Raw genomic sequence first — 27,345 nt, forward strand, 5'->3', positions numbered from 1 at the left:
TTACCAATTGGGAATATAAGAACAGTAATGGCGAACAGAGAATTCTATTATTGGCTTCATCTGCCAGTCATGAGATGTGGAGGAGTGGCCTTGGAGACATCCTCTGATTACTCTTCCTACAGGGGAATGCCTGACCTTTGCCCAACAACTCTCTAATTAGCTTGGCTGAGATTAAGAGCTCACTATATGTAGGAAATCACAGATGTAAAATCATATACAGTACTACCATTTAGTGCCCCAGATTATTTGATCAGCCAGGTTCTGCTGGTTGCAGTGCAAGACAGTAGGTTCTGTACTCTCTGGTTATACATCAGTGTTCATCATTAAACTAAATGAGCCTTGTGTTTATTTCCAGCAGATGTGCAGCCTGTTTGGATAACTTCACTGCCCAGCAGTGAAAAACGTAGAAAAAGTACCTTTGAGCAAATGCCCTATCGTGTTCTTTCGTTTCATTTGATTTAAATTCACTCCCCAAAAATGTTGTAGTTAAAGAAGCTCAGTCTCCATGAAAAAATGTTTGGTCAATCATATCATTGTTGAAGAGGAAAGACCAGATGACACAGATTTTCTTTTTCCACTTCGCATGGGATAGCTTGTACTGATGTCATAACATTGAACCTTTGGAAATAAACGAGAAAAGGTTTGCCAAGGTTTTCCTTCTTATTACTACTGTCAAAATACTTCCACCAAAATGTTGCAAAGGCTTATATAGCCATACAGTTAAATAGCTTGCGTAAATGGCATTTTCATAAATTTACATTAACTTAGAGTTTGTTGGCATATGTGAAAACATCAAATGAGAATTTTGCATGCAAATGGTCCTTCGTTAATGTACCAGCTGGTGTAAGATTTGACCAAGAGGCTTTTTAAACTTCTGCCTATTGCTCGCTGACTCAGCCGTTTTACATAGCTGCTGATGTTTAGTGAATAGGAACGATGTTTTTGCAGTATGCTTCTACTCCAACAATGTTCAAATGGTATGTGATCAATGCAGAACAATAATGCAAGTCTATACCAGTTTCACTGGGAGGCTGCCATGGCACCTTTATGCAAGATTCATCCACGCCTCCCCACTTAATCCATTCATCCGGGAAGGTCAGACAATAGCTGCTAGGAGACAATGCATATCCCGTACACACATATCTAATAACTTCCTCACCCCCAACCTCTGCAACCTTGCCTTGACTCAACACCACAAGTGCAATTATAGCCAATGGACAGCCATGAACATCATTGGCATTTTGGAGCAAAGATTCAAATGCCTGACAGCTCTGGGGGCTCCATATAATATATAAGTCCAGACAAAATGGGCTGCATCACTGCAATTTGCTTCCTTCTGCACAACCTAGCAATTCAAAGAGCATTGGAATTAAAGAAGCCACAGCAACAAGAAGCTGTATTGTCAGACCAGGAAGAATTGAAGTAAGGTGAAGGAGAACCACATAAAGAAGGGGTCACAGAATGAATTGCGCCTAGAGAGGTCAAGGAGCAGTTGATAGGTCAGTGCTTTCAGTGATCTGCTGAATCCCTTAATTGTAAAACAATAAAAAGCCCTCTGCATTAACAATTAGTGTTCTCCGTCATCACTGTCTTAATTCTACATTTAGGACTCCAGAGGTGAGGTGAGAATGACTGCCCTTGACATCAAGGCAGCATTTGCCCAAGTGTGGCATCGAGAGCCCAAGCAAAACTGGAGTCAGTGGGAATCTGGGTTACCTGTTACCTGTTGTAATTGCAAGTAATTGCCTCCATGTTTCTGGGCCCCTGAAATCTGCATCTTTGTCCTTAACAGAGTTAAGAGAGAACCTCACCTCTATTGAGATATCGCCACAGCTATCCATGCCATCAATACCCACTGCTGCAGGCTGCTTCCTCATGTGTAGACCTTTCAATCTCTCTAACCCATCCTCTCACCTAGTCAAGGGCCAGTCTCTGTGCTGGTACTTAGGAGTGGTGCAGCATTTGACAGTGCCTTCTCAGAAGGATTTTCAGCATCTCAGACCCCTTCATCTTTGGGCTGTGGTTTCTGACAGGGACTGGAATAAAGAGAAAAGGAACAAGGTGATTGCTCTGAGAGGGTAGACAGTAGCAGATGGTGACATCACAATGCAGCTTGATGCAGTCAAACTGTCTTATAGTGAGTTTTTCTGTGGTTCATGAAAGGATGGAAGCAATGGTCATTGAGCAACATAACGGAGATGACTAAGACTGGGGAGGGCCAAGTAACCTCAAGAACCTGTCTGAACTGGAGCAGCAAGCAGTGGAACTCAGCAGCCCCTCCAGAGGTGTTAGAAGATTTGGGGGTTGAGGGTTTATCTGAACAGGATCTGAGGTTACTTGGCCCTCCCCAATCTTAGTCATCTCCCTAATGTTGTTCAAGAGTTATTAATGTCTTCTATAAAGGACAATACAATGTTCAGGGTATCTGCTTGTTGTGCACATGCTATGTAGATTGAAAATACAGTTGGGGAGATCAAAATGAAAATGATTATCAAAAGTAAGGATTTTAGCAAGAAAAAGACACATAGATATGGACTGGTATATTGCTGGGAGGTAAACGTCAAAATAAAATGCTAAGACTAAATGATCAGTAAAGGGTAAACAACAAGATTGTCATATTGAATTTTTACTAGCCAGAGATGCTTTGCTCAAATAAATAACATGAAGCGGTTAACTTTAGCCTGGTGGCTGTCATCAAGATTAATGCCAAGAATGATTTTCTAGTTCTTTCTAATCACATGGGAAAAGCACAAACTTGCACCAAATTTTGCAGCAAATGAAGTGTGCCTTTCTCATCTGTGTTACAGGGATTTAGTTAGAACTGATGACCAACACTTAAAGAAGCTAAATCTTCCTTAGAGTATAATATGCATTATACTCTATAATAAAATAATATGCACTATAACATGAAGAAATTCTCAAAGCAAAAGTAAAACACAGCTATAAGTTATTACTGTCATTGGAAAAAAATGCAAGGTGGACTTTAAAGAAGACTGAATATTGAAACACCAAAGAGGAAGCCTTTTGGACAGTAAAAACATGTATAAACACCCTTTTCCTGTGCCATCAATGATACTCAAGGTTCAGTCCAAGCAGTTTCCCTACTTTAAATTGCTATTAAAATCTGGCAATCAATGTTTCTGCATTGGCAATGAGCAGCCAGCAACTGGAGAGAAAAGAAGGATGCAAATCCTGCATTTCTATATGTAACATGTTGGCCTGTGTATTACCATTATGAAATGAAGGAGCATGTGCAAGGTCATCACTTCCTTAACTTTAGGAAAATATTGTAGTGTGGAAAAATTATTTTAGTCCTATATAAAACTTTAACATAATAAATTAAATGTAGCTTTAATGGTCATCTATTCAGGCAGGAAATGTCCTGTTCAGATGCTCAGGTAACATACCATGGTATTTCCATGTACATTGCTATTTAATGTTGTACAATTTTCAAAATTAGCATTTGATGCAAGGTCAATGAGCTAAAAAGACATGGAGGGAGCAGGGGCCAGTTTTGTGAGCGGGAAGCATAGGAGAACAGGCATCCATCCTACAGGTTCTGCCAAATTGATCGACTGGTCCTGATTACTACTTTTGAAATTCTTTTCCTGGCTGCAGCCAGCTAGATTGGAAGGCTGGCTGTCAACCAGGTAGGTCTGCGGCCCCAGGCTGTACCTGGGGAGATTAGTTGAGGGACAGAAGATTGGGGAAGAGGGGAGAACATTATGGAGGTTTTGAGGACAGTGGGAGGGAGGTGGAGTTCATTAGCCAGGAAGAGATTGTAGGCATGGATAACATTGGATCACTGGCAGGGGGTGGAGTTCAATTGCTGAGGTGATTAACCAGTTTGTTTGATGGTCTGAGTGAAGCCCTCCTGCACCTCTTGGTCCACAAGCAGTGCTTTGAAGACACTTACCTATTCCACCCAGCTGTCATAGATTCCCTTTAGCTGCCACATTTCCTAAGGCCTGGAAAACCAGGCTAGCCAGCTTTAAAGCTGGAATAGAGAAAAAAATCTGAGGCACACAACCTCATTAAAATATTTAAATGAGTGATTCGCTTCCTGCAAGTGGGTTGGTGGGCTGCCAATTCCATCACCAACCGTCAATCCTGCCTCTGTTAAAACTTGAAGTAGGCAGATTCAAGTCAGATTGGGTTGGGGTTTGATTTTTGACTTTTGTCTCCTTAATGCCAGAATTGCCGTCATAAAGGCAGGAGTCTCATGAATATATGTTAATCAGGGTCAGATGGTACAATTATGGCCTCAGATGCCATCGTTATCAATGCCCACCTGATCCGGTCAATTCCTGCTCCCACCCACCAACCTGGCAATGGGAGGCAGCTATTTTCAGCTTCTATTAAAGGAATTCTCAGCTACAGTCAGGGTAAAATAGTTGCAGGTTTTGCAAACCTTCTTACTGTAGTTGTTGCTGAGTTTTGACTTTTAAGGGTTTCCAAAGTTAATGGCCTTGGCACTCTGGGTGGAGCAAAGCTTTTGACCACACCACAAGAATTCTGCTGCTCCTCACTCCCGCTGCTTCTGTCCCCCACTTTTGAGGTACCGTTGCAGATCCTTCTGACTTGGTCAGCCTACCCTAGTTCTCACCTCTAGTTCAACAAACTGCATGTCGGGAAGCATGTTTTGAGCTGGCAGCTTGCCAATCATGTTACTATGAATAAATACACGAAAGCAAAATTGTTCAGGTCCCCTTGCTGAGTCTTTCAGGCCGGCGCCATGCAGCTCTGTCCACTGCCAGCCCAATTTATGGAAACTTGCCCCATCCTAAGTAATAAAGAATATTTTTAAAGCTGGCACCACATGTAGTGATTGGAGAATCCCTTCCCCTTTGTTTTTTAAAGGAATGCTCATTTTAAATTTTTGACCAATTAACACCATATTTCTTTCGAGCCATGGGTTGTGCTTGTTAGCATCAAAAAATTGTTTTTCAGCAAAGTAAAATTGTACAACTATCGCTAATTTATTAAACAGATGAAGAAAATAACCTGAGGACTTCTTAATGGCACAGGTTTATCACCTGGCACACAACTAATTCTGTTTATTTGTGGTATGTCACAATTACCTTCCCTGGACACTTACATTGTGGTAACATTTATATTTTATGGAAACGGAGACACCTACTGGAGTTAACTAGGACACAATGGTTTCAAATAAACAGTTACTATGCAGTGTAGCCAGACAAAATGCCCAGCACACATTCGTTATATTGATTCAATTGATGCGGTAGTAATTACTGAATTCACAAGACTAATGTCTTATCGATATTGTATTCCACAACTAATATTATTTACGAAGTAGTGACCTCAAGTAGATTCTATGTGAAAATCATTATGCAAATGCATTGCCGTCTCAAGTAGTGAGCCAAGATTTCAGTATTTGGAGAGGTGGGTTAACGTTAATGGGCTAGTAACCCAGAGACCTGCACTAATAATTCAGTGAATGTGAGCTCAAATCCCAGCATGGAAATTTGAAAATCAAATTCCATTTAAAAATTTACAAGTGAAAAGCTCATATCAGTAAAAGAAATTATCATGTTAAACTGCTGGGTTGCTGCAAAATCCCAACTTCCCTTTAGGAAAGGAAACCTGCTGTCCTTACCCCCAGACATGGCTCCAGTCCCACACCAATGTGACTCTTAACTAGCCTCTGAAATGGCCTAGCAAGCCACTCATATGTATCAAATCACTATAAAGAATAAGATGAGGGAGAGGGCCATCACTGTCTTCTGAGGGCCTTCTTCACCAGCCTTGTAGTGATGCCTACATCCCAAGAATGTATTAAAAGACATTTATACTGATCCTGCTAGGCTACCAATCATGCACAATGTCCTGCCATGACACTGTTCTGTCCGTACGTGTTATGAAGCAGAGCAGTCACACACCGAAGCAGCATTGTAAATTAGTCATCTAATATAATACTTCATTCAAGCAAAAAGGAAGGCCTGTATGCAATTTAAATTATGATAACTGGAAACTCAACAATAAATTGACAAACTGTTCTTTTATCCTTTGTAAATTTGAGGGATATTAATGTAAATGTTTTTTTGTTGTGGAGGGGGTGGTGGTGGAGAAGCATGGTCACTCAATGTAGCCATAATATAACGGGTGTTGAAAATAGCTTGATGATAACTACACCGAAGCAGATCGTTAACAGCTGCACTAAGAAAACTTCCTGCTTTTGTTTCAGCTTGGAATGATGCCCGAATGCCCACCCTTCCTTTCTTCGGTATCAAGATTTTTAGAGCAGCAAAGTTGAAACCAGAGGCAAACCCTAACATGCTGAGAGATGAAACAAATGTCTTTCTCATGGAGCCACAAAAAAAGCTAGGGTGAGTTTCAACTTTTTTTTAATTCCAGGAATAACCTTCTCCTGAGGTACGTTTGTGGGTTTCTAATCTTTTTGTGGATAACTGAAATAAACTTCTAAGTTCTGATAGATTTAGAGCCAGGTTCCAACCGTCTGAACTGACAGGAAGTCACATAAACCTGTGTTTTGGTTGATTATCCTGTTGGAGGATGTGGAGAAACGCAAGTGAAAAGCCTCAAGAGATGAAAATATGCTCCGCTGAGAAAAGTCAAGTACTAAGTTAAAATTGTATCTCATTTACTTTCAATGATGCTTACCATTTAATGTAAAAAATGTAGCTGTCTACTGAATGTTCATTATTTCGCTGTTCAGTAGAATTACTTGGAAAATATTGGGTTAGAATTTGTAAGTTGAGCTTTACTAACACCTGACAAATAAATCATTCATTTAACAACTTTTACAACATATCCTCAAATGCTGTATCAAACAGAATTGTAGATATTTTCAAAGCATTCCTCTTGTTTCATAATGCAAGATGGTTTTGAATGTAAGACATGCCTGAGTAACCAGCACAGAATTAAAATTAAATATTTTTCTCCCAGCATTCAATGCCATAAAACATGAGGCTGAATTTTCTGGCTGGCGGGGGGGTGGGGTGGGTGGGTTGGAATGGGAGCAGGCGCGGGCGGGTGCGGACCCAATCGCCACCCGCAATCTGGTCCACGCCGCCATTTTACGCGGGCCGGCCAATTAAAGTCCGACCAGCGTACTTCACGACTCCCATGCATAGCGGGAGTGGGCGGGCAACGGCGGGCGCGCTCAGTCCTCCGGGTCCAATGGCGACCCGGCGGCCTGTATAAAGGAAAGGCTGCTCACAATGGCCGGGAGAAGGGCCCTGCAGAGGGACAATAGAGGTGACCCAAGTCCACAGAGGGTAGGCCATCAGGGCAGGCCAGGTCGGAGGGTAGGCCATCGGGGCAGGCCAGGCTGGAAGATAGGGCCCGTGTGCCCCTCGTTTTTCCGATGACTGCCTTGCTGCCCTCCTCGAGGAGGTGGCAGCATGGCAGGAGGTGCTGGTTCCCCAGGACAGGAGGAGGAGGAGGCCCCACCACATGACAAAACATGCCTGGGAGGAGGTGGTGGAGGTGGTGAGCTCCCATGACGTGGTACGGCGCACCTTGATCCAGTGTCGCAAGCGCTTCAATGACTTGTTGCGCTCTGGAAGGGTGAGGACAATGTTGGCATTGGTCACTTTACCCAGCAGGTCAGCTTTCCCCCACGAGCTGCGCTCCCCCCCCCACCCCCCAACCAATCTGAGCGTAGTGACTGCATTGAATCATTGGCGGCGTGTGTCCTTTGCTGGGTGGGCCAGCAGATATTGCCCATGCCAAGGTCAGCCTGAGAGGGCGGTGATGAGATGGGTTCTGCCCCTGCAGTATGTGGTACATTGAGACCCACATGACTGTTTTGGGGGCAACCTGGAGGAGCTGCACCTAGGCGCTGTGCCTGAATTGCAGGACATGTCCGAGTGAGGGTGATGACATGCTGGGAGGGGAGCTTCAAGGTGGTGTGGCAACGAACCATCTGCTGCCCTCTGCGCACCATGTGCTTGCGCCTCCTTGCGATGGAACAATATACCGTGTGGTGCCTAATGTGATGTAGGCAGCATGTAGCCAAGAGGGGGGGTGGGGGGTTTGGGGAACAGGCCTAGCACCTTTGTGTGAGTGTTCGGCAGCAGCGAGGTGAGGAGGCACTGGAGCCCTGCAATGTCCCACTCTGGTTGGGGTGGGCCGTATGCGAAGAGAATCCATGTACAATTTGCACAAATCAAGGCTCTTCTCCCATTTTCAGGAGAAGAATGCTCATAATGCTGAAGAGCGTGTGAGGAATAGTGGCAGCCAGGCGCAGTTAGCCATTCTCAGCCGGTTTGAGCAGGAGACCCTGGATTTGGAGAGGGGCCATGTGCCCAGGTCCACTGGTGTCGGTGAGGCTGGGGTGCCACAGGCAGGTATGTATGGCCAGCAGTAAGGTCAGCATTGTACTCCCATCAGCTCCTCCACCCCTCTGCCATAGCACTACTGAATGTTAAGTGATTGAAGTTTGCAACACGGCTTGACCATTGCTTATGGAAGGATAAGCACATAATGATCCGGGGGACAGGGATGCACATTGACATTGTCTCCACATTAACTGATCCAATGTCCTTGTTCTTCCTTTCAGCATCAGCAGAGCAGGGCTGGGAGGAAGACCAGCAGATGCCCCCTCTCACACCTGAGGGCCCTGAAGTCTCACCAGCATCACACCATCTCTGCCAGGCAGGCACCAGCGTAGATACGAGCACCTCGGTGGGAATTAGAACATCAGCTAGTGTCCCGGGACAAAGTGGTGAGGGCACTTCACAGTCACTGGAGGAGCTGGCAGAGACAGAGAATTCCCATGGTGCCAGCAGTCGGAGGACTGCAGAGGACCAGGCACATGCTCAGTCGGTGCCTGATGATGTGCCTCTGGAGTCGTCCTAGATGCAGCAGGGGCAGGAAATGCAGCCGGGTGTGCAGGAGCATCTGTGGGAGATACATGAGGCTATGCTTGGCTTGGTCTCCGTGGTGGAAGAGTCTACGTGGACGATTGCTGAAGCAATGAGCCACTTGTCTGAGCGCCATGCATCCTGCATGGAGAGAATGGCGACTCTCGTGGAGAGGCTCCTCCAGGAGACCCATCAGGGCTTCCTGGGGATGTGCACTGACCAGCAAGCCCTCACATTGGCATTGATCTCAGCTGGTCAGTGCTAGTGTGGGAGATGGTCTGGGCATCAAGTTTCCCAGCTCAGTGCCCGTCCATCCACGGTGAACAGGGAGGTCCGGCGCAACCTCACATTGGCGCTGCAGCTGCCTGTCGTCTCTGCGGGCACCTCTCAGGGCGCTCCGGATGATGGCGGCAGCTCCTCCATCCCTCTGCCAGTGACCGTAGCATCTGATGAGGCTGCGACGACTGGGGAGATGCCAGCTGTGGATCTGGCAGCTCCCTCCCAGGCGGGGCCATCACAGGCTCCACGGGCCAGAGGACGACCACCAAGGTCATTGAGGCCAACAGGACAGCAGAGTCAACAGGCTGTCTCAGATGCCAGGGCCAGTGAGGGGGCAGCACCAAGACATAGCACACGGAAACGTAAACATAAGGCACCTTAGGCACACTATGAGTTTATCACTGGTGCTTTTGTGTTGGCCCGCAATGAGGTTTTTATGATTTGCTTTGAATTGAAACACCGTTGATATTTTTTTGGCTTAAGTTTCTTTGCTTATGATATTAAATTCAGACATGTGACCATGGCTGAGGGTGTCTCTTTTCTCCTGCATGTGTATGGTTTACAAAAATGTTATGAGTGCTTTGTGGGACATTCAGCTTTATTAACAAGGCTCTTAGTTACTGTTCCTAATCTGGCAGATTTGGCACTTAGGTATCGAGTATAGAGCCTACTGCCCAGGCTTGTCTTGGAGGTCCATCTGTGATGTGCTAGCTGAAGGTTCATTGGATTAAAGCCTCCTGGGTGTTCCTGCCTCCCTGGAGTACGCCCAGGTCAGTGTCTACCCCCTCAGCATTTCCCTGTGCGTGCTTATCTTCGGACTCACTGCTGGACTCATCGTGTTCAGCCGCAGCCACTGCGTCGACATCTTCATTGTCCACTGCGCAAGGTTGTGGAGAGCGCAGCATGCAACCACTATCACTGAGACACGATCTGGGGGGTACAGGAGTGCGACCCCTGAGCAGTCCAGGCAACAGAAGCGCATCTTGAGAAGACCGATGCTTCTCTCTACCACAGCCCTTGTGGTGCCGTGGATCCTATTGTACCGCTGCTCAGCTTCTGTTCTTGGATGGCGGAGAGACGTCATGAGCCACCTTCTGAGGGGATAGCCCTTGTCACCCAGCAGCCATCCATCAAGCCGGGTTGGAGCATTGAAGAGAGACTGGGAGTGTCTGAGGATGTGGGTGTTGTGGGAGCTGCCTGGGTACCTTGCTCAGACTTGCAGAATCTGCATCCTGTGATCACACACTATCTGCACGTTCATGAAGTGGAAGCCCTTCCTGTTGATGAAGGCACCGGGCTCACCTGCTGGCACCTTGATGGCCACATGTGTGCAGTCTGTTGCACCCTGGATGCAGGGGAAGCCAGCAATGGCCGCAAAGCCTCTGGCTCGCTGTGCCTGACTTGCCAGGTCCCAACGGAAGTGCATGAAGGTCAATGCACACCTGAACAAGTGTGGACAGCTGATTGGGAGATATCTCAAAGATCACCCACCGAGCCCTGGAAGGAGCCAGAGGCATAGAAGTTGTGGGTAGCTGTGATCTTTAGAGCCACTGGCATGGGGCGTCTACCCACACAGTTCACGGAGATTTCAGGCCCAATCATCTGACAGATATAGTTGACTGTCTCCCTTGAGAGATGGAGTCTCCTTCGGCACTGCACCTCAGACATATTGAGGTAGCTGCTTCGTCGCCTGTATACCCTGGCAGCAGGATAGTGGCGTCTTCTGCAGCCCCTTCCGCCTTGGACTACCTATTGGTCTGCACCCCTTGTGCTTGCACCTGTCCTCCCAAAGGTGGCTCCTCTGGAGGCTGAATGTGCACTCCTGGCCTCCTTCCCCTTCTAGCCCTCCATTCCTCCTCAGAAGAGGTGCCTCCAGTGGACAGTTCAGCTTCCATTCCCAGGCTAAGGGAAGGCTTCCTGAAACCTGCAGGCCCAAAAAAGATTCCTCACTGCAGAGTGCTGACCTGAAGGTTAAGAGTCCAGACAAAGTAGCTGGAATGTGTTTTGAAGTATTGCAGTTCACACAGGCAAGTTTCAATAACTTTGAAAAATCAATACCTGAGAGAGCACATTCGCAACCCCAGTGAGCCCTCTTAACCCACCTGTGGATGAGGTTTATAAAAATGTGTCCTACCCGCCTGCCCACTGCGCCCATGCGCCGACCCGAAATTGCACGTGCGCCGAAAATTTGATGTTGATTGGTGAGTTAAGGGCCTTAAGTGGCCCATTAATTAATGGCGGGTGCGCAGCAGATATCATCGCGCGTCCACCCAACGAAATATTGCAATGGCGCATGGTGATGTCAGGAAACTCGCCCGACATCACCACATCATTTTAGGCGCGGATGTGCGGGGTCTGCCCCCGCACGCCAACGGGAAAATTCTGCCCATGATTACATAGGATATACAGCAAAGCATCAGGCCATTCAGTCCCACCTATCCATGCTGGCACTTATGCTCCACTTGAAACTCCTCCCATCTTTTCTCATCTAAATCTATCATTGTAACAATTTATTCCCTTCTCCCTCCGATGCTTGTCTAGCTTTCCCTTTAATGCATTTATGTTATTCGCTTCAACCACTCCCTGTCGTAGCGAGTTCCAGATTCTCACCTTTCTTTGGTAAATAAGTTTCTTCTGAATTCCCTAATGGATTTGTTTGTAACTATCTTATGTTGACTCACTTCCCCATGAGAGGAAACACTCTCTCTACATTCACTTTATCAAAACATTTTATAACTTTAAAGACCTCTTCAAAGACCAGCCTTCTTTTACAAGAGAAAAGAGATTCCACCTTGTGAATCCTTTCCTGATATGTATACCCAGGCATTTCTGGTATCAGCCTTGTAAATCTTTGTAACCTCTTAAGGGCCTCTATACCCTTTTTTGCAATATGGTGACCAGAGCTGCATACAGTACTCTAAGCATGGTCTAACCAAAGTTCAATACAGGTTTAGCATAGTGTAATGACTTGACATACTGGATAGGTTTCAACTAAAAACAGATACATTTTATTACAGAGAGCTTTCCAGGTGCTACATGCTTGAATCAAGTCCTCGACAAGAAACCCTGACCCCTGGATTACCCACGCTTAGGGCTTATTGGTTGGAGCCTCCAAGAACAAACACATGAGCCCTGATAGACTGTAGGAGAGGCTATACCTTCAGTTACTAAATTTCCTCCCCCTTCAGTTTTTTTTTACAGTTTCTATTTACAGAGAACACTTTATCTGACAACGTGTACATATATACAACTCAGGTGATTAAGAATTAAGTCTCTGAGGTGTTTTCTTTATTCGGTTAGAACGGCGTAGCTCTACCGCTTGAGGTTCTTCCACAGGATCAGCATGATCAGGAACTGCAGTACCAGATACATCATCAAAAAGTGGCAGTTCAGGGTTTGGCAACTGTACAGAGACATGGGGCATGTCTATTCTAGGTCGATCAGTCACCTCACAGATTAATGGTTCGATGTTAATCACAGGCGGAACAGCTGGCTGTTGGAATGTCTTTCTACTCCGAAGGTGGTCCACATCTTTTCAAACAATTTGGTCTTCTACTTCCACCTGGAAGGACAAGGGACCAGTTTTGAAACAATTGTTCCAGGAACCCAACAAGGTCCATTTTCAAAATTCCACATGAAAACTGTGTCTCCTACAGTGAATTTGCAAGTTTTGCTATGAATATCGTGATTCAACTTTTGATTACCCTGATTCTTCTCTAATTTCCCCTCTACGTTTGGAAACACCAGATTTAACCTTGTACTTAGGTGGCGTTTCATCAATACTTCAGACAGCGTTGAACCTGTTGTTGAATGAGGCGTTGTACAATAACTGAGAAGAAAGTGGGAAAGTTGAATTTCTAAAGTACCTTCTGATAACCTCTTCATTCAAGATTTGAAAATTTGCACAGCTCTTTCAGCTAAACCAATTGATGAGGGATGACATGGTGCTGTTGTAATATGTCCGATTCCATTTAAACTCATGAATCTCTGAAACTCTCTACTGGTAAAGACTGTATTGTAATCAGAAACAATGACTTCTGATAGGCCATGTATACTAAAACAATGACGCAGCTTTTCGAAAATTGCGCTCAATGTCGGTGACCTGACTTCATTCACATCCATTCATTTAGAATGTACATCTATGATCAAGAAAAACATGATACCTAAGAATGGTCCTACGGGGAGCTGAAACAGGCAACTTCTGTTGCGCTTGACCATGCTTTCAATGTCACTGTCAATGCCTGTCCACCAAACATAGCTTCAGGCAAGCATTTTCATCTTTGATATGCCTGGGTGCGCACTGTGAAGCTGTCAAGAGTGGTTCTCTTCTTTGCGAAAGGACAACAACTCTTGATCCTCACAACAAGATCCCAATTTGACAACTTAACTCTATTTTTTGGGCATGGAATGGTCTTATCTCTTCAGATACTTGTGAATCTGACCACCCTTGCAATACAAGTTCTCGCACTTTTGACAAAATTAGATCTCTCTTCATCCAACTTTTAATTTGCTTCACACACACAGGCGAAGAATCCAAGAAATTCAGCACAAGCACAACTTCTTGTGGCATTGGAGCATGTACAATGTTATCTGGTAACGGGAGATGGCTGAGTGCATCTGCATTTGCAATATGCAAGCCAGGACAGTGCATAAAGGTGTAGTCATACTCAGAGGGTATCAAAGCCCAATGTTGAATTCTTGCTGATACTATTGGCAGGATGGCCTTATCTTCACTGAATAAACCATTAATAGTTTATGGTCTGACACAATGGTGAAATGTCATCCATACAGATACTTGTGTAATTTCCTCCCTCCGAATATCACCGATAAACCTTCCTTCTCTAGTTGGGAATAACCCTTCTCAGCTGTTGAGAGGGTTCTTGAGACATAGCCAACTGGCATTTCTGATCTGATTCTTGTCTTTTCTTTTCCTGCTTGCCATAGTTTTGTCTGGTCCTTCATTTTGATTTCACAGTCAGACAAATTTCTCTCTGGTGAAATCTTAACTTGGTTCAGTTCGGTAGTTGAGCTACCCATGGCTTCATTATCCACTCGCCTCTTGGAACATTCTATGACTTTTCCTTCTTATGCCTCTTTTGTTTCATTCAGCTGATTATTCAGCTCTTCAGTCTCTTTCTTGAATCTCTTGGCTTCTTCCTGGAACATTGAACATTGTTGAGTTATCTGTGCCAACTGTTTCTTCAGTTTGTTCAGAGTGGCACAAAATCATATTGTTTCTCTTCATGATTTTTTAGAGGAACCAATTCTGACCTGAGGGATCCTTGCAACATGTGAAGGTCGTTCAATTCTCCTAACTCATCCTGAAATATTGTCCTATTTCCTTAGCAGTTCAGGAACTCCTCCTGTTCTCAAGTGCAATATTTCAGACCAGCTGAGCTTGATTTTTTGTAACCAGTCTCGGCCCAGAAGACTAGGTCCTTCACCTGTCACTATGATCACTGGAAGCTGGGCTGTCTGTTGCCTATAGGACACAGGTACTGTGGCGATGCCCTTTACCTGTATTTGAATAAGAACAAGCAGTTGAGGGGACATGAACTCAGGATTATCATTAGGTAATTAAAGGGAAATGTTGGAGGAAATGTTTTCACATAGAGGGTTATTAGAGCATGGAAGCCATAATGGCAGACACGTAAAATCTAAATAAAGCATTGTATGAGGATTTGAAAGTGAAGAATTTTAAGGATATGGAGAAAAGGCAGGAGGGGATTGTGTTAGAGATAATGGGGTTGAAATTGGCCTACTTCTGTGCAGTAATGCGAATGGAATTTCCAAGGCTCCAAGGAATTTCCTGATCTATTTTAAGAACTTTACTAAAGAATAACACAGTTTAATTCTGCTTTAAAAAAGAATGCTTACAACATGGAGGTGCGTTTCATGAAAATAGAGCTCAAACATACCTTAGACAGAAACAAATCTTTATTTAATATGTAATAGAAAGGAAACAATAAAGTCATTTAAAACTAACTGCAATTGGCTGAAACAGAATGATTTTGTCTTTGTTTTTGGGAGCAAACAATTCATAAGGCTTTCTAGAGGCAGCCATTAATTTTGTGGAAGGCAGCAGCCCTTTTTTTTGTTGCTGTTGCTGGATCAGAAAAGAACCGTGTTAGTTTATTTGGCCAGTGCTACATATACATCATTTACTGCTTATATTAGTCAGTAAGAGTAGATTCTGTTGTAGCAAATGTCAGGTCAAGGAGCTCCAACAAGGTTTTTGTCATTTAACAATTCATTAGAGATTAAGAAGATTCTGAGAAAAAAACTACAAAGATTTTGAAATGTTAAATAATTTTGGACCTCCTGAATACTAAATTCTCAGAGAAGCCGATTTCTTCCAAGAGTGAACCATCACAGGACTCATGCTCATCATGCGCCAGCATAGATATTCACACTTCAATTGGGCCAATTAGAGAAATAGCTGGTATTTCACCTGGTGATGTACACTTCACAAGTGAGCAAGATCAAGTGGTGTTGCCAGGTACAGTTATGGAGAGTTCACTGTGGAGGGTGCATCCCTCTCCAGCTCTGCTTGACCAGACACAGGTGCTGCACTCCAGGAATAGAAGAAAGGATAATCATTTCGTATGTTCAAGGTGCAGTAGAACATTTGTGATGTATTAGTAGGCCTTCCATGCACATTGTCCATGATTGGAGGAACCTAGCTTAAGTATGGATGGGTTGATGAAGCAGAGCAATGTGAGGATGTCCTAGTTAATGTAGGGCTGTGAATTGCCATGTATGCAGTTGTGACATCCTGCACCTGTGGGAAGTCAGTCAAATATGGAAAGCTGAGCATCCCCTCATACTGGCTTCATCATAAATGACAGTTCTGGCAACCAAATCATCAGGCACCTATCTTATGCAATTATTTGCAGCTGACTGGAACATACTGGATATATCTCTGGTAGTGTTCTGGAAGGATCCAAAGATAAAAAGAGGGTGGTGGTCACATTATTGGGAATGGTGGTCACCAGCTCCAGCTGGGAACAGATCTTCCTCTATGAGGCTGCAGATGTCTGCCATTATCTAATGTGACCACCATAGCCTGCAGAACCACAGTTCTTCTAAGAGGTAAAGGGAACTGAGCCTGTAAATCTTGTTAAGTAGGTAGTAACTCTTGTCAGCTCAACTCCTTTGCTGCTGTCCACTGCTGACCACCTGCAGGTTTCTCCTCAGAAGGCTATTGCTGCTGTTGATAGCCACCTAGTTCCTTGTCCGAGGTCCAAGCTAAGGAAGCCATTTCGCAACCCGTCCATGAATTTAAATCTCAATATCTTCAAAACGCAGGAATTAGCTTCTTAATACAAGTACTTTTTCAACAAACTGCTTCCCTGTGGTAGGCAAGAAAACAGCAGTGAACAATATGAGTGTTTATTGGTGTTGTTGTGCCTGACTTTTATAAAGCCCCATGAATTTCCATCCTCTTCTTGCCTTGGTTTGAGTGATGAGTTTCAGGAAACTCATCCACGCACCATTAAATTTAAATGTTGCTTAAAATATCATGCACTGATTTAAATAGTTAAATTGCAACCTGCCTCTCTAGAAAGGGGTACACATGCACAGCTGACTTCACCTGCCAGGTGTTGGCGCACTGGAGCCTTCTTTTGGACATGCTGCCATTTTCAACAAATTTAACCTTCTAACTGCACAAAATTCCATGTGCTCTTCAAGGTTGAAATTCCTACTATTAGGCTTCATCTTCATTGAGTCAGAGGGATTAGAAAGCAAGAGGGTCACACGTAGGTGAGCTACATAGTTTTGTTGGGCCTTGTTTAGCTATTTAACTTACATCTAATTTTTGGTCTCAGGAGCAAGTGAGTGTTCTGTCTGTCCTCTTATACCAATGAGATGTTTATGGGGAAGTTCCTGGGCAACACAAGAATTCCACTCTGGCTGCCTAATAAGACCTGATCTGAACTCCAACCAGCCAAAGATTGGCATGCATTCCCCTGTGGTCTAGAGAAAGCCCCCAAAAGTCAGAGACAAAGATAATTGATACTGGGTGGCATCAATTCTGAATCTCAATTTTCACAATGTCAGTTGCATCAATTAGTCACTGAAAGAAATGGTTTGGAGGCACTGGATGGTGTGGGATTTGGAAAGCAAGAGCTCATTGGTAAGTTTTCGATTGCTGTTTTGAAGCCAGCTTCTTATTCACCAGAGGAATAAGAAGCTGTTCTTATAAAGATCAAAGATTGGTTAAGTGCACCTTAAATGAACATAAGTGCAGTCACTAGGGGCTGAATTTTGCCATCGGCGAGCAGGGGGCGGGGCCCGCTCGCCAATGTGTAAAATGACGCGGGATGACGTTGGGGGGAACCCCTGACATCATCCCGCCCCATTTAAATTTTCAGGAAGGCGGGGGCGCAGCAAAATCAGCTGCAGGCCCGCCGACCTGTCAATGGCCAATTGAGACCATTGACAGGATCATCGAAACAATTAAAGGACCAAAGGTTGGTGGGCGGGCCAGGAGCCCCAGGGGGAATTAGAAAAAACATGAAACCTCATCCGCTGGCATGATGAGGTTTCAAAGACTGTTCTAGCAGTTACAATAGCTACTTGTTGACATTTCTCAAAGGGCTACCATTATGTTTAAAAGTTTAATAAAGTTTTAGTGTAATTTATGGACATGTCCCATCTCATGTGACATTGTCACATGAGGGGGACATGTTAAGGATTTTTTTTTCTACTTTTAACATTTTTAAAACTGTCAGCAATCTCCCTGAGGCAGCACTTAGCCTCAGGGAGATGTGCGCTCTTTCGTGCGCATGCGTGAAAGAGCGCACTCTCGCTTTTGGGGAATCCCCTCCCCCCGCCCGCACAGGAAGCGCATAGTTTTCTTAATTGGCCCACCCACATAAAATGGCGGCAGGGCCCACTTCTCTGGCGGGGATCGGCTCCCTGCCCACTGGAGATTGGGTCGGGCCTGCCCAGCCGGCAGGCAGGAAATTCTGCCCTAGGAGTTTTCTCTGTGGTTCTCCCAATTACTTTGGCAGAAAACCTTTTTCTGGCAGACAGAGTTGGGCCAGATTTTCACAGAGTCATGGAGACTCCAAGGACCTTCAAAAATGGCGGGTGGGACCCAGATTCAGAAGTCCTGCCCTCATTTCTGACAGATCCCATGTTCTCCAGTAGGGGAAAGGGGGCAGAACACATGACGGAAATCCAAACACAGCAGGGCTCAGTGTTGAATTCAAACAGACCCCATTTTTGCTGCAGCAAGGGCCTTAACCTGCAGTGTGGGAGTCATGAATTTTTAGAGTAGATATAAATGCTCATGATGGGCGGATAAGGTCTGTAGAACTGTCAAGTTGTGAAGTTATTGGAATCCCAAGCCCTTTAAATATTAGAAAATAGGCTGCCTGTGTTAGTGAGGATTGAAAAAAATCTGTTCTAGCAGTTACAATAGCTACTTGTTGACATTTCTCAAAGGGCTACCATTATGTCATTATTAATGCTTGGCTGCTTTCCACATGCTACAATTATGTCAGCGGGTGGGGGCACTGGCCCTAAGTACACAGTTTGGTTGACAGCTCAAAGAGGTTATTATGGGAAAAGCTGTCTTTGATGTGGGGTTATGAATACAAGCCTGTTTGTTTTTATAAGGAATTAAGTATTTGAGGGTATTTACATTTTTGAACTGTCTTTCATAAATGGGAGTTTTTTTAATAAAGGCTGTAATAGATATTTAGGCCTTTATTTTATTTCTCAACATGGCTCCTGAGGTCTGTCATGGTGGATACTGGTGAGTTAGCATGGGGGCGTAAGGGCAAAGTGTGGTGGGTGGGGACACGGGTTGGCATTAGGGCATGAAGGTGGTATGGGGAGTGGGTGGGGAAATGATGAGGTGCGAGGGGCAAGGACTAGAGGCCCTAAAATTTAAAGAAACAACCTGGATGGAATCCTATAGAACCAAGGTAGGCCTTTTAAACAGCCTGCCTCGGCATTTGGCAGCCTGTGTGGCCACCTCTGACCTGCACACACCACCCCCGCACACACTGTACAAAAATTGGGTTTGACAGGGCACTTCCTCCCAAGGTCGGTGTGGCAAGCCAGGAAACTCCAACTTGTGCTACCTGCCAAGGGAGTGAAAATCTGGCCCATAAATGGTTTCCAAAGTTATTGTGGCTGATCGGGAGAATCCTAAAGGAAATTCCCAGCCAGAATGTGATACTCCTGTCATTTTGCAGTAAGGTCCAGAATTAACTGATCTATATTTTGATTGCTTAATAGTTTAAAAACATAGATTTAGAATTTTGCTTTAAGGGGCCCTTCTCTGTTTTAAGTAGGAATGCATCACTTGTATCCCAATTTGCCATGTAATCAGGAAGGCAGCCTGTCAATCATATTAAGGTGGGATTTGGGGGTTAAAATGGCTCAGGCCTCGTGGCGAAAATGTCATGGGGGTTTGCTGCTTACCCTGCATGTCTGATTCACGTCTCAAGTTAAAATTGAGGTGAAGAACCTGTGAGCCATCCACCAAGCAGAAGTGACACACAGAATGCACCTTAACGTTGGAAAATACCAAGATGTACGGATCCCCTTTCTGTATGCCTACCCACCATCCAATCCAAACTTCCAGAATTGAAATGATCCCTGCTCCATCTAACCATGTCGTCCTGAACCCACTCCAACTTCGTGCCTGAGACCCCTCTTCCCCAATCTATGAAAGCTTTCTGACATTGCTAATAAATAACCACACCCAAGTCTAACTAACTATTGACTTATATAGGACTTAGAATGAATGAAATTATCTGTAAATTTTCTCTAATCCACAGTTGCATGTACCTGCATTGTGTTATACCATGGTTTGAGAAAGCAGGTCATTCTTGCACGGCTCAAAAAAAAGTAAAATAAAAAATATTGCCAACTGTTTAATGGCTCAATTTCCATCTTTATTAGTGGGAGAGAAGCAATCAGATGTAAAAGAATTCAGTTCACATTTGGGAATATCCTTATGCAAAGTTCAAATGTTAAGTTCTAGCTCTAATATTAATGACAGACAGCACACTGAACTGATGCAGCTTCTCTCAGAGGGTAGGCCCCCATTATTGCTAGGATCAAATCCTCCCCCATCATGTTTCAGTCTATATTATTCCACAGAAGCACAGTAACCCTTGGGGCAGGTTTAGATGTTTGCTGCAGATGCAAAAGAGATATTAGTATTAGAGTTTATTTCCATCATTAAGAGTGCATCTACTCAGAAGCAGATCTAAATAAAACCTGTTTTTAAATTATCATCATGATTGATTACCAGAAATGTTTTTCATTATATTTTAATGACTCTGTTGTCAGTAAATAAGTTTGCAATTTAGAAAGAGTGCTTTATCTCCCCAGGGGCAAGTACTATTTGTCTTAAACATTAAATACATGCATGTATGCAACACGCACATATCATACAGAATATATGTTCCTGCAAGTCTTTTAGCTGTCTGTTGATAATGTAAGTACATCTCTTTTTGATTAATTTTCAATAACTGTGCTGGATAGTTTTCACAATCACTCATTTATAAAATCTAGTGATGTGGTAGTGTATTTTAGAAAATATAATTTCTTAAGAAACTATATAAACAAAAAAAGTATTTTTAAATTTTAATTGTGTTTTTTCAAGGTAGCCTTGTTGAATGAAAAACTGTAGTGTTTTTTCGTCTTCTATTCAAACCACATAGGCTTTACAAGAAAATCTGCAAAAAAAAACCTTAACTGATGAAAAATGTAGCACCAAAGGCAAAAATAATGTCTTAGGAATATATTTCAGGTACTTAAAAACAAAATAGACAGAGGTAAACCAAACCAAACGGAACCAGACTAATGGAAACAACAATTATAGATACCTAGAGGAACATGTTTTCCAGTTCCCAAAAGATGCAGATCTCTAACAGCAGCAGTTTCCTCCAGGCAGCATCAGAGAAGAAAGAGAGACTCACATTTATATAGCACCTTCCATGACCTAAACATATCTCAAAGCACTTTACAGACAATGATGTACCTTTGAAGTTTAGACACTGTAGTAATGGAGGAAACACTGCAGCTAATTTCCACACAGCAAACTCCCAAAGTGATAACCACCTAATATTCTCTTTTAGTGATGTTGATTAAGGAATAAATATTGACCAAGACTGGAGATAACTCCCCTGCTCTTCAAAATACTGCCATAGGATCTTTTATGTCCACCCGATTTAGAAAACAGGGCCTCAAGTCACATATGCCTATATGTGAACTGAAAGACAGCATATTGATATCAATAATTCTTTTAACTGCATTGGACTTTTAAATTAAAATTTCAACCTTAGCATCACTGCATTTAAGATTAGGACAATAATGACCAACAGCACAGGGGAAAAAAAAAGTATGTGTGATTAATATGTTTTAACTACAGAAATTACAAAACTGAAGGAAGTCATTCAGCCAGTTGCGGACAAGTCAGTTCTTTGCTGAAGCAATCCAAAACTAATTCCACTTCTCTGCTCCATCCCCAAAGTCCAGCATTTTCCTTTGATTTAAATTTTAAAAATCTTTACCAAGGAAAATCTGCCCAAAGCATAGAGAAAGAGGAGTTAGTTGAGATTTGAATGGGCTAAAAATTGATAAAGAGGAAGTATTAGATAGGCTGGCTGTACTTAAAAAAATTGAAAGATAACTAGGAGCGGATGAGATGCCTCTGAGGATATAGAGGGAAGAAAAGTGGAAATTGTGGAGGCACTGGCCATAATCTTCCAATCCTCCTTAGATACAGGGTGGTGCCAGAGAATTGGGAAATTGCAAATGTTACACCTTCTTCCACTTTCAGCTTCTTCCAATTTACCCGGTGTCGCCACAATGTTAGTTATCAGCCTTCTCCACCCCCTCCTGTCAGTCACCCATTTCTCTTCCAACCCCACTGTGTTTAAGTCTCTCGTCACCACATCCTCCCATCTGGTCTTAGGCTTTCATCCTCTCTTTGTGGCAATCCCATCTCCATAGCTCACCTCACCACATTTCCTTTCTCTCTCTCTCTCTCTCCACAACAGATGACCATACCATTTCACTCTCTTCTTGGCTACTTTTTTCGATGCTCACACAAACTTCACTGACCCCCTGATGTACTGGTTCCTGATTTTGTCCTTTCTTGTTAGTCCACACATCCATCTGAGCATCCACATCTCATTAGTCTCCAGTGATTGTTCCTCTCTTTGTGATGTTGCCCAACTTTCTGCATACATAACAAGGCCGGTCTCACAACTATCTTGGAGGTTCTTCCTTTCAATTTCAGTGATAATTTTCTATCACGTAACATGCCCTTGCATTTCTTCCAATTACTCCAAGAACTAGTCTGTTGCTTAATTTCCATTTCTACATTTCCATCTTCTGCCACCATTGACCGCAGAGACTTGAAACTATTCAATTTCTCCACGTCTTCACCTGACCTCCAAACAATGCTGTGCATGCACTGACCTCATGAATCTGACCCTCTTCACCCTTAACCTCCTGAGATTCCCAAGTCCCAGGAAACACGGCAGGCATTAGTTATTTACAACCTGTTAAAATGGAGGGATGTTGCCTTTTAAAAGATTTCAGTGATTGACTGGCCTCTTGCACAGATTTGTCACCTACACAACCAAGCAACCCCCTTTTAAATTGGGTGGGTGTGTTGGAGGGGGTGGGTGGATTTGTGATTGGGTTTGAAATGTCAAAAATTTTTACCTCCCACCTGACCCAAACCCACCCATTCTTGGTGTTTAAAATTACTCCCAATATCATACAAATAATTTTCCATTGTGCATCTAATCTTGTATGTTTTGTTTCTAATTTAATGGATTCTCACTGGCTCTGCTTGTAAATTTATCTTGCATTTAAATTGAATGATAACTTTAACCTTTGCTTTGAAATCGAATATGACTGTTTTTCTGGCATGGTTTTATGCAAATAGAATTTAGAATACAAGATGTACAAAATGCATTTATGATTATATTCCCATCTATGCTTTAGATTATAGGCTATGGAAAAAATTTTGGTCTGATGGGCTTACAATATGGCTCATGCAGGAAGCCTTTGCACCAGATGCTTTATTAATCAAATAAATTAATTACATCGTCAGCTATTAATGGCGGCAACAGCTTTCAAGTTTATTATTGGGTTGTACCAAGGTATTTCATTAATTATAGTCAACGTCAGCTGTCCCTTCATTCAAGAATGATGTCTACTCAGGGTCGTGGGTTTCTGCCATAGGTCTCAAGTATGACTGAGCAGGTCAATTCTTGACCCACGTGTCTTTGGGCATATGGAACAGGATGTCCCATGAGGTAGTGGTGTCCAACTGCAGAATTTGCTTCCTTTTCTTTCCTTCTCTGCCACCGCTCTGCCTCATCATTAAGATGTTGTGACTTAAAGCCTACTGCAGCTTGATGAACAAGTTGTCGCCGTTCTGAAAAATTGGTAGCAAGTTCCTCCCAGTCATTAATTTTAATGCTGCTGCACTTTAAGGAGAACTTCAGTATGTCTCTGAAGCGTTTTCTTTGTCTTCTCCTGGAATGTTGGCCATTTGAGAGTTCAGAAAACAGGACCTGACGGGGAAGATGGTTTTAAGCCATCTGGACACAGTGTCCAGCCTATCATAGTTGATTTTGTAAGACTTTTCCCTGAATTCTAGTGGAGCCATCATCAAGAAGGATTGTTCAACAGTCCTCCCCATTGAATCTGGAGGATGCACCAGAGCTGATGGAATTTCTCTAGCACTCTGTGTCGCTGATACATACTTCATGGGCTCACACAGGAGGATGGTGATGACATTGCTCTGTAACTAAGCTTTTCAGAGGTCTTTGTTGTCAAACACCTACTTCCATAGTTTGTAGAAGGCTGAACTGATGCAGCTGGTCTGATGTTGGATCTCCTTGTCGCTGGTGGCCTTTTAAGATCAGTGACTGTCAAAATGTGGGAAGTGCTCAACATATTCCAGAGTCTTTCCTTCAACATATATGGGAGTGGATATTTTTGGCTGACCAGGTGTGGGTTAATATTGAGTTTTGTTTTGATAATATTTAAGGACATGCCCAGTTTCTTGTGCGCAAAATTGAAGAGATCGAGAGTAGGTTACAAATCTGGTGCAGAGTGGGCAACGACACTACAGTCATCTGTAAACTGTAGATCATGTAAGCCTAAGGTGGTCAGTGTAGTTTTGGCATGGAGGCAACTGACACCAGAGAGTAGTTGACCTATGATGAGCTGAACAGCCACTGTCAGGCAGTTTTAAATTGTATGGGGGCTATATTACACAGCTTTGCTTGACCCCAGTCTGGATTTTGAAGGTATTTTTTTTTACAGATCTCCCACTCAAGACAGTTGCAGTCATGTCACCATGAATCAATTGCAGGGTTGTGATGAAGATTCCAAATCTTTGGAGCACAATCCACAGAGCCTCATGATTTATTGAGTCAAATGATTTGGTCAGGTCGATGAATGAAGAGTTGTTCTCGACATTTTTCTTGGATTTAACTGGCATAAAAGACCATGTTGGAGATTCCTCTGGAAGGTCTAAAGCCACACTCTGTCTCTGGGAGGATCTCCTCAGCTACAGGAAGTAAGTGATTCAGGAGAATATGTGTCAGGATTTTCCCTGCTATGGACATGAGGGAAATACCTCAATTGTTTCCTCAGCACGATTTATCTCCCTTCTTGAAGATAGTTATAATTGTCTCATTCCTGAAGTCAGGCAGGGAGGAGGGGTGGGGGAGGGGGGGATTATTCCTCCTCCCACATCCGTAGGATGAGTGCATGGAATGATGTGAACAAAGGTCCGCCAACTTTGAGGACCTCAGCTGGAATGCTATCAGGGCTGCAGGCTTTGTTGTTTCTCATTCATTTGATTGCTTAATCCAGCTCTCCCATCAATCATGGTTCACCCTTGGGTTCTACCAGAGGGTGGTGGGGGATTGTAGTATTACAACACAGAGCTTTGGAGAGAGAGAGAGAACACACTATATCTCACTTTCTCTTCTGAGCTGCACTCAGGATGGGGCAAAAGAGGCAGCAGCTGCTGCATCTGCATGAAATAGAGCATGTCAGATAGGGTAATGTCAGATTGCAACTACCTAACTTTATTGGTCACTTGTTAATGAAGTAGCACCAGGCCATAGTAAGGCATTTTTTAGGTTTTCTCTTTGCATTCTCTCTGCAGATGTGTGTCACTTTCTTTTGTTCCGGTAATTATGTAAAACAGCAGTTTCTACACTCTCACTTCCAAATACGTGACTTAAATTGGAGCCTTTTTCCATTAACCAGCTAAATGTCAAACCTGAATGACATATCACATTTCACAATCAAACCATCAGCACAGAGCCATGCACATTAGCTCAGTCACTACCATTTGTATGATGTGATATATCAACAGCTGCTGTTGTTGCCATCACTATTGCAGTGCTAGGTCACATAGAATCCAAAGGTATTATTTTATTCTGTTTGCCATAACTGAGACCTAACTAAATGTTAGACATTTATTTTGTGTCACCAACATTGATATAAATTTATGATTAATAATTACAGGTTATTCACCAGATACAGGAACAGACATAAATACACAAATGAAACAGTGTAAAAGCAAGTCCATTCAAATTTTAACAAACTTAACTGGAAGAAAGTTGTAATCTATTTAAATACATTCATACTTGTTAGTTCTATTTTTAGTTTTCCTTTTCTTATTAATGTTGGCCCACTAAACAGAAGACACAATCTAGACAAATTATTGGTTGTTTGATATGAATTCAACTTGGAGGTAATTTTTGAACAGGCCTGTGTCATGCTAAGGAAACAAATACATTCATTTTTCCACCTTACTAAGTGCAAACATTATTTTTGTTTGCAAATGTTATCAATTGCTAAGGGTGTTAGTAATATATGCAAGTATAGATTACAGGTTATTCAATAAACATTCAGTCCTCTCCTGCCTGCGTAGGCAGCTCCTAGTTAGACAGAACAATGAGGCACTCCACATACACCTGCCATTGAGCAGACCTAGGTAAAGACACAACTAGGGTTAAAAGCACTTGTGCCACACAATGTCACCAAGTGAACATAGTGGTAACAAACTCTGGACACTCATCAACAGCCTAGAATTTACTCAAAATGAGTTATAATGCTGTTGCCCCTTTAGAAAAATAGTGCACCCACTAGACATCTTGCCCCTCGGTGTAGTCATTGTTGTTAAGTAGCTGAACTACCTGAAAAAGACAATTTAGCCTGCACTCTTCAGCAAACTGGGTAATAACCAGGTAAGAGAGGGCTAATGCTCTATTTCATTTTCTAATTACTCAGCCCCCCAAAATACCCAATCTCTGCTCTCCCATTTGAAGAGAAATCATTAAATTTTCATTGGCCCTTTTCATCTCGCTACCACCCTGTTTGCACTTGTAAATGGATCAGCAGTGGAATGAAAATCAGGGAGGAAAGTTTGCTGACATACCATTGAAGGTTCATCTATTGCCATTTTTGGACAGACTTCAGCTTAATTGACCAGCATTTTTGCCAAGGTTAGGCAAAGTTGTAATTTAATTATTTAAACAGAATTTTACTGATATCATTAAGACACCCAGTGCCATTTTCATGTCAATCAGTGCTGTCATCGCTATGAGCTCAGTCTATCCACAAGCCATGGGTACTGAAGGTTGGGGGGAAGTTATTACTGCATTGTTTAAAATTATCCATTACTGCAATCAGAGAAAACTGAAAACAGGTCTGGTACTTATTCTTTTTTCTTCAGTTTCTTGAGAGTTTTGACTTGTTATATCTTCCATAAATGAATCTTCCTTGCAGCTATGGGTATGTATAAAATTTCCCTCCACTTATATCTATTTATCAGCTTAAACACCAATGCTTTCAACCATCCCCTTCTGCTACATACCCAGGATGAGTGCTTGTCTTGTTGAATTTCCCATCCTCCCAAAGGCCAAACTGCCTGTAAGCAGCATTATAGGCTGCGGGAACTTGCCTGTTCTTTATAATGGGGCCTGAGCACCAAAATTCATATGGAACTATCACTGAAGTTATTGGACAGGTGGAATGGATACCCCATCCAGCAGCCACTTGACCAGCATTCCACACCAAAATCAATCCCAGTGTCTCATGTTAGTTTATGAAGCAACCCAATAACTGACAATAGCCAGGAACAGTGTGCTCTGAAAACCTTTGACTTTAGTCAAAGGGGAGGTGCAGTAACTGTAGCCTA

At 43.3% G+C, this 27,345-nt stretch overlaps 1 protein-coding gene across 3 annotated transcripts in view; it reads left to right on the forward strand.

The window, feature by feature from the left end:
- Positions 1-6,239: 6,239 nt before the first annotated feature.
- Positions 6,240-27,345, forward strand: part of s100p (S100 calcium binding protein P) — a 46,607-nt gene continuing 25,501 nt past the window's right edge. For 2 of the 3 annotated variants that reach the window (XM_078564551.1, XM_078564553.1), the window contains exon 1: positions 6,276-6,347. In XM_078564551.1, the coding sequence (XP_078420677.1) occupies positions 6,295-6,347 (53 nt within the window). In that variant the 5' untranslated portion in view covers positions 6,276-6,294. Of the gene's footprint in view, positions 6,348-27,345 lie in introns of all 3 variants that reach the window. The other variant, XM_078564550.1, reaches the window with a different exon arrangement.

Source organism: Cetorhinus maximus, chromosome 19, assembly GCF_964194155.1.
Source record: "Cetorhinus maximus chromosome 19, sCetMax3.hap1.1, whole genome shotgun sequence".
In the NCBI taxonomy this organism is placed as follows: Eukaryota; Metazoa; Chordata; class Chondrichthyes; order Lamniformes; family Cetorhinidae; genus Cetorhinus; species Cetorhinus maximus.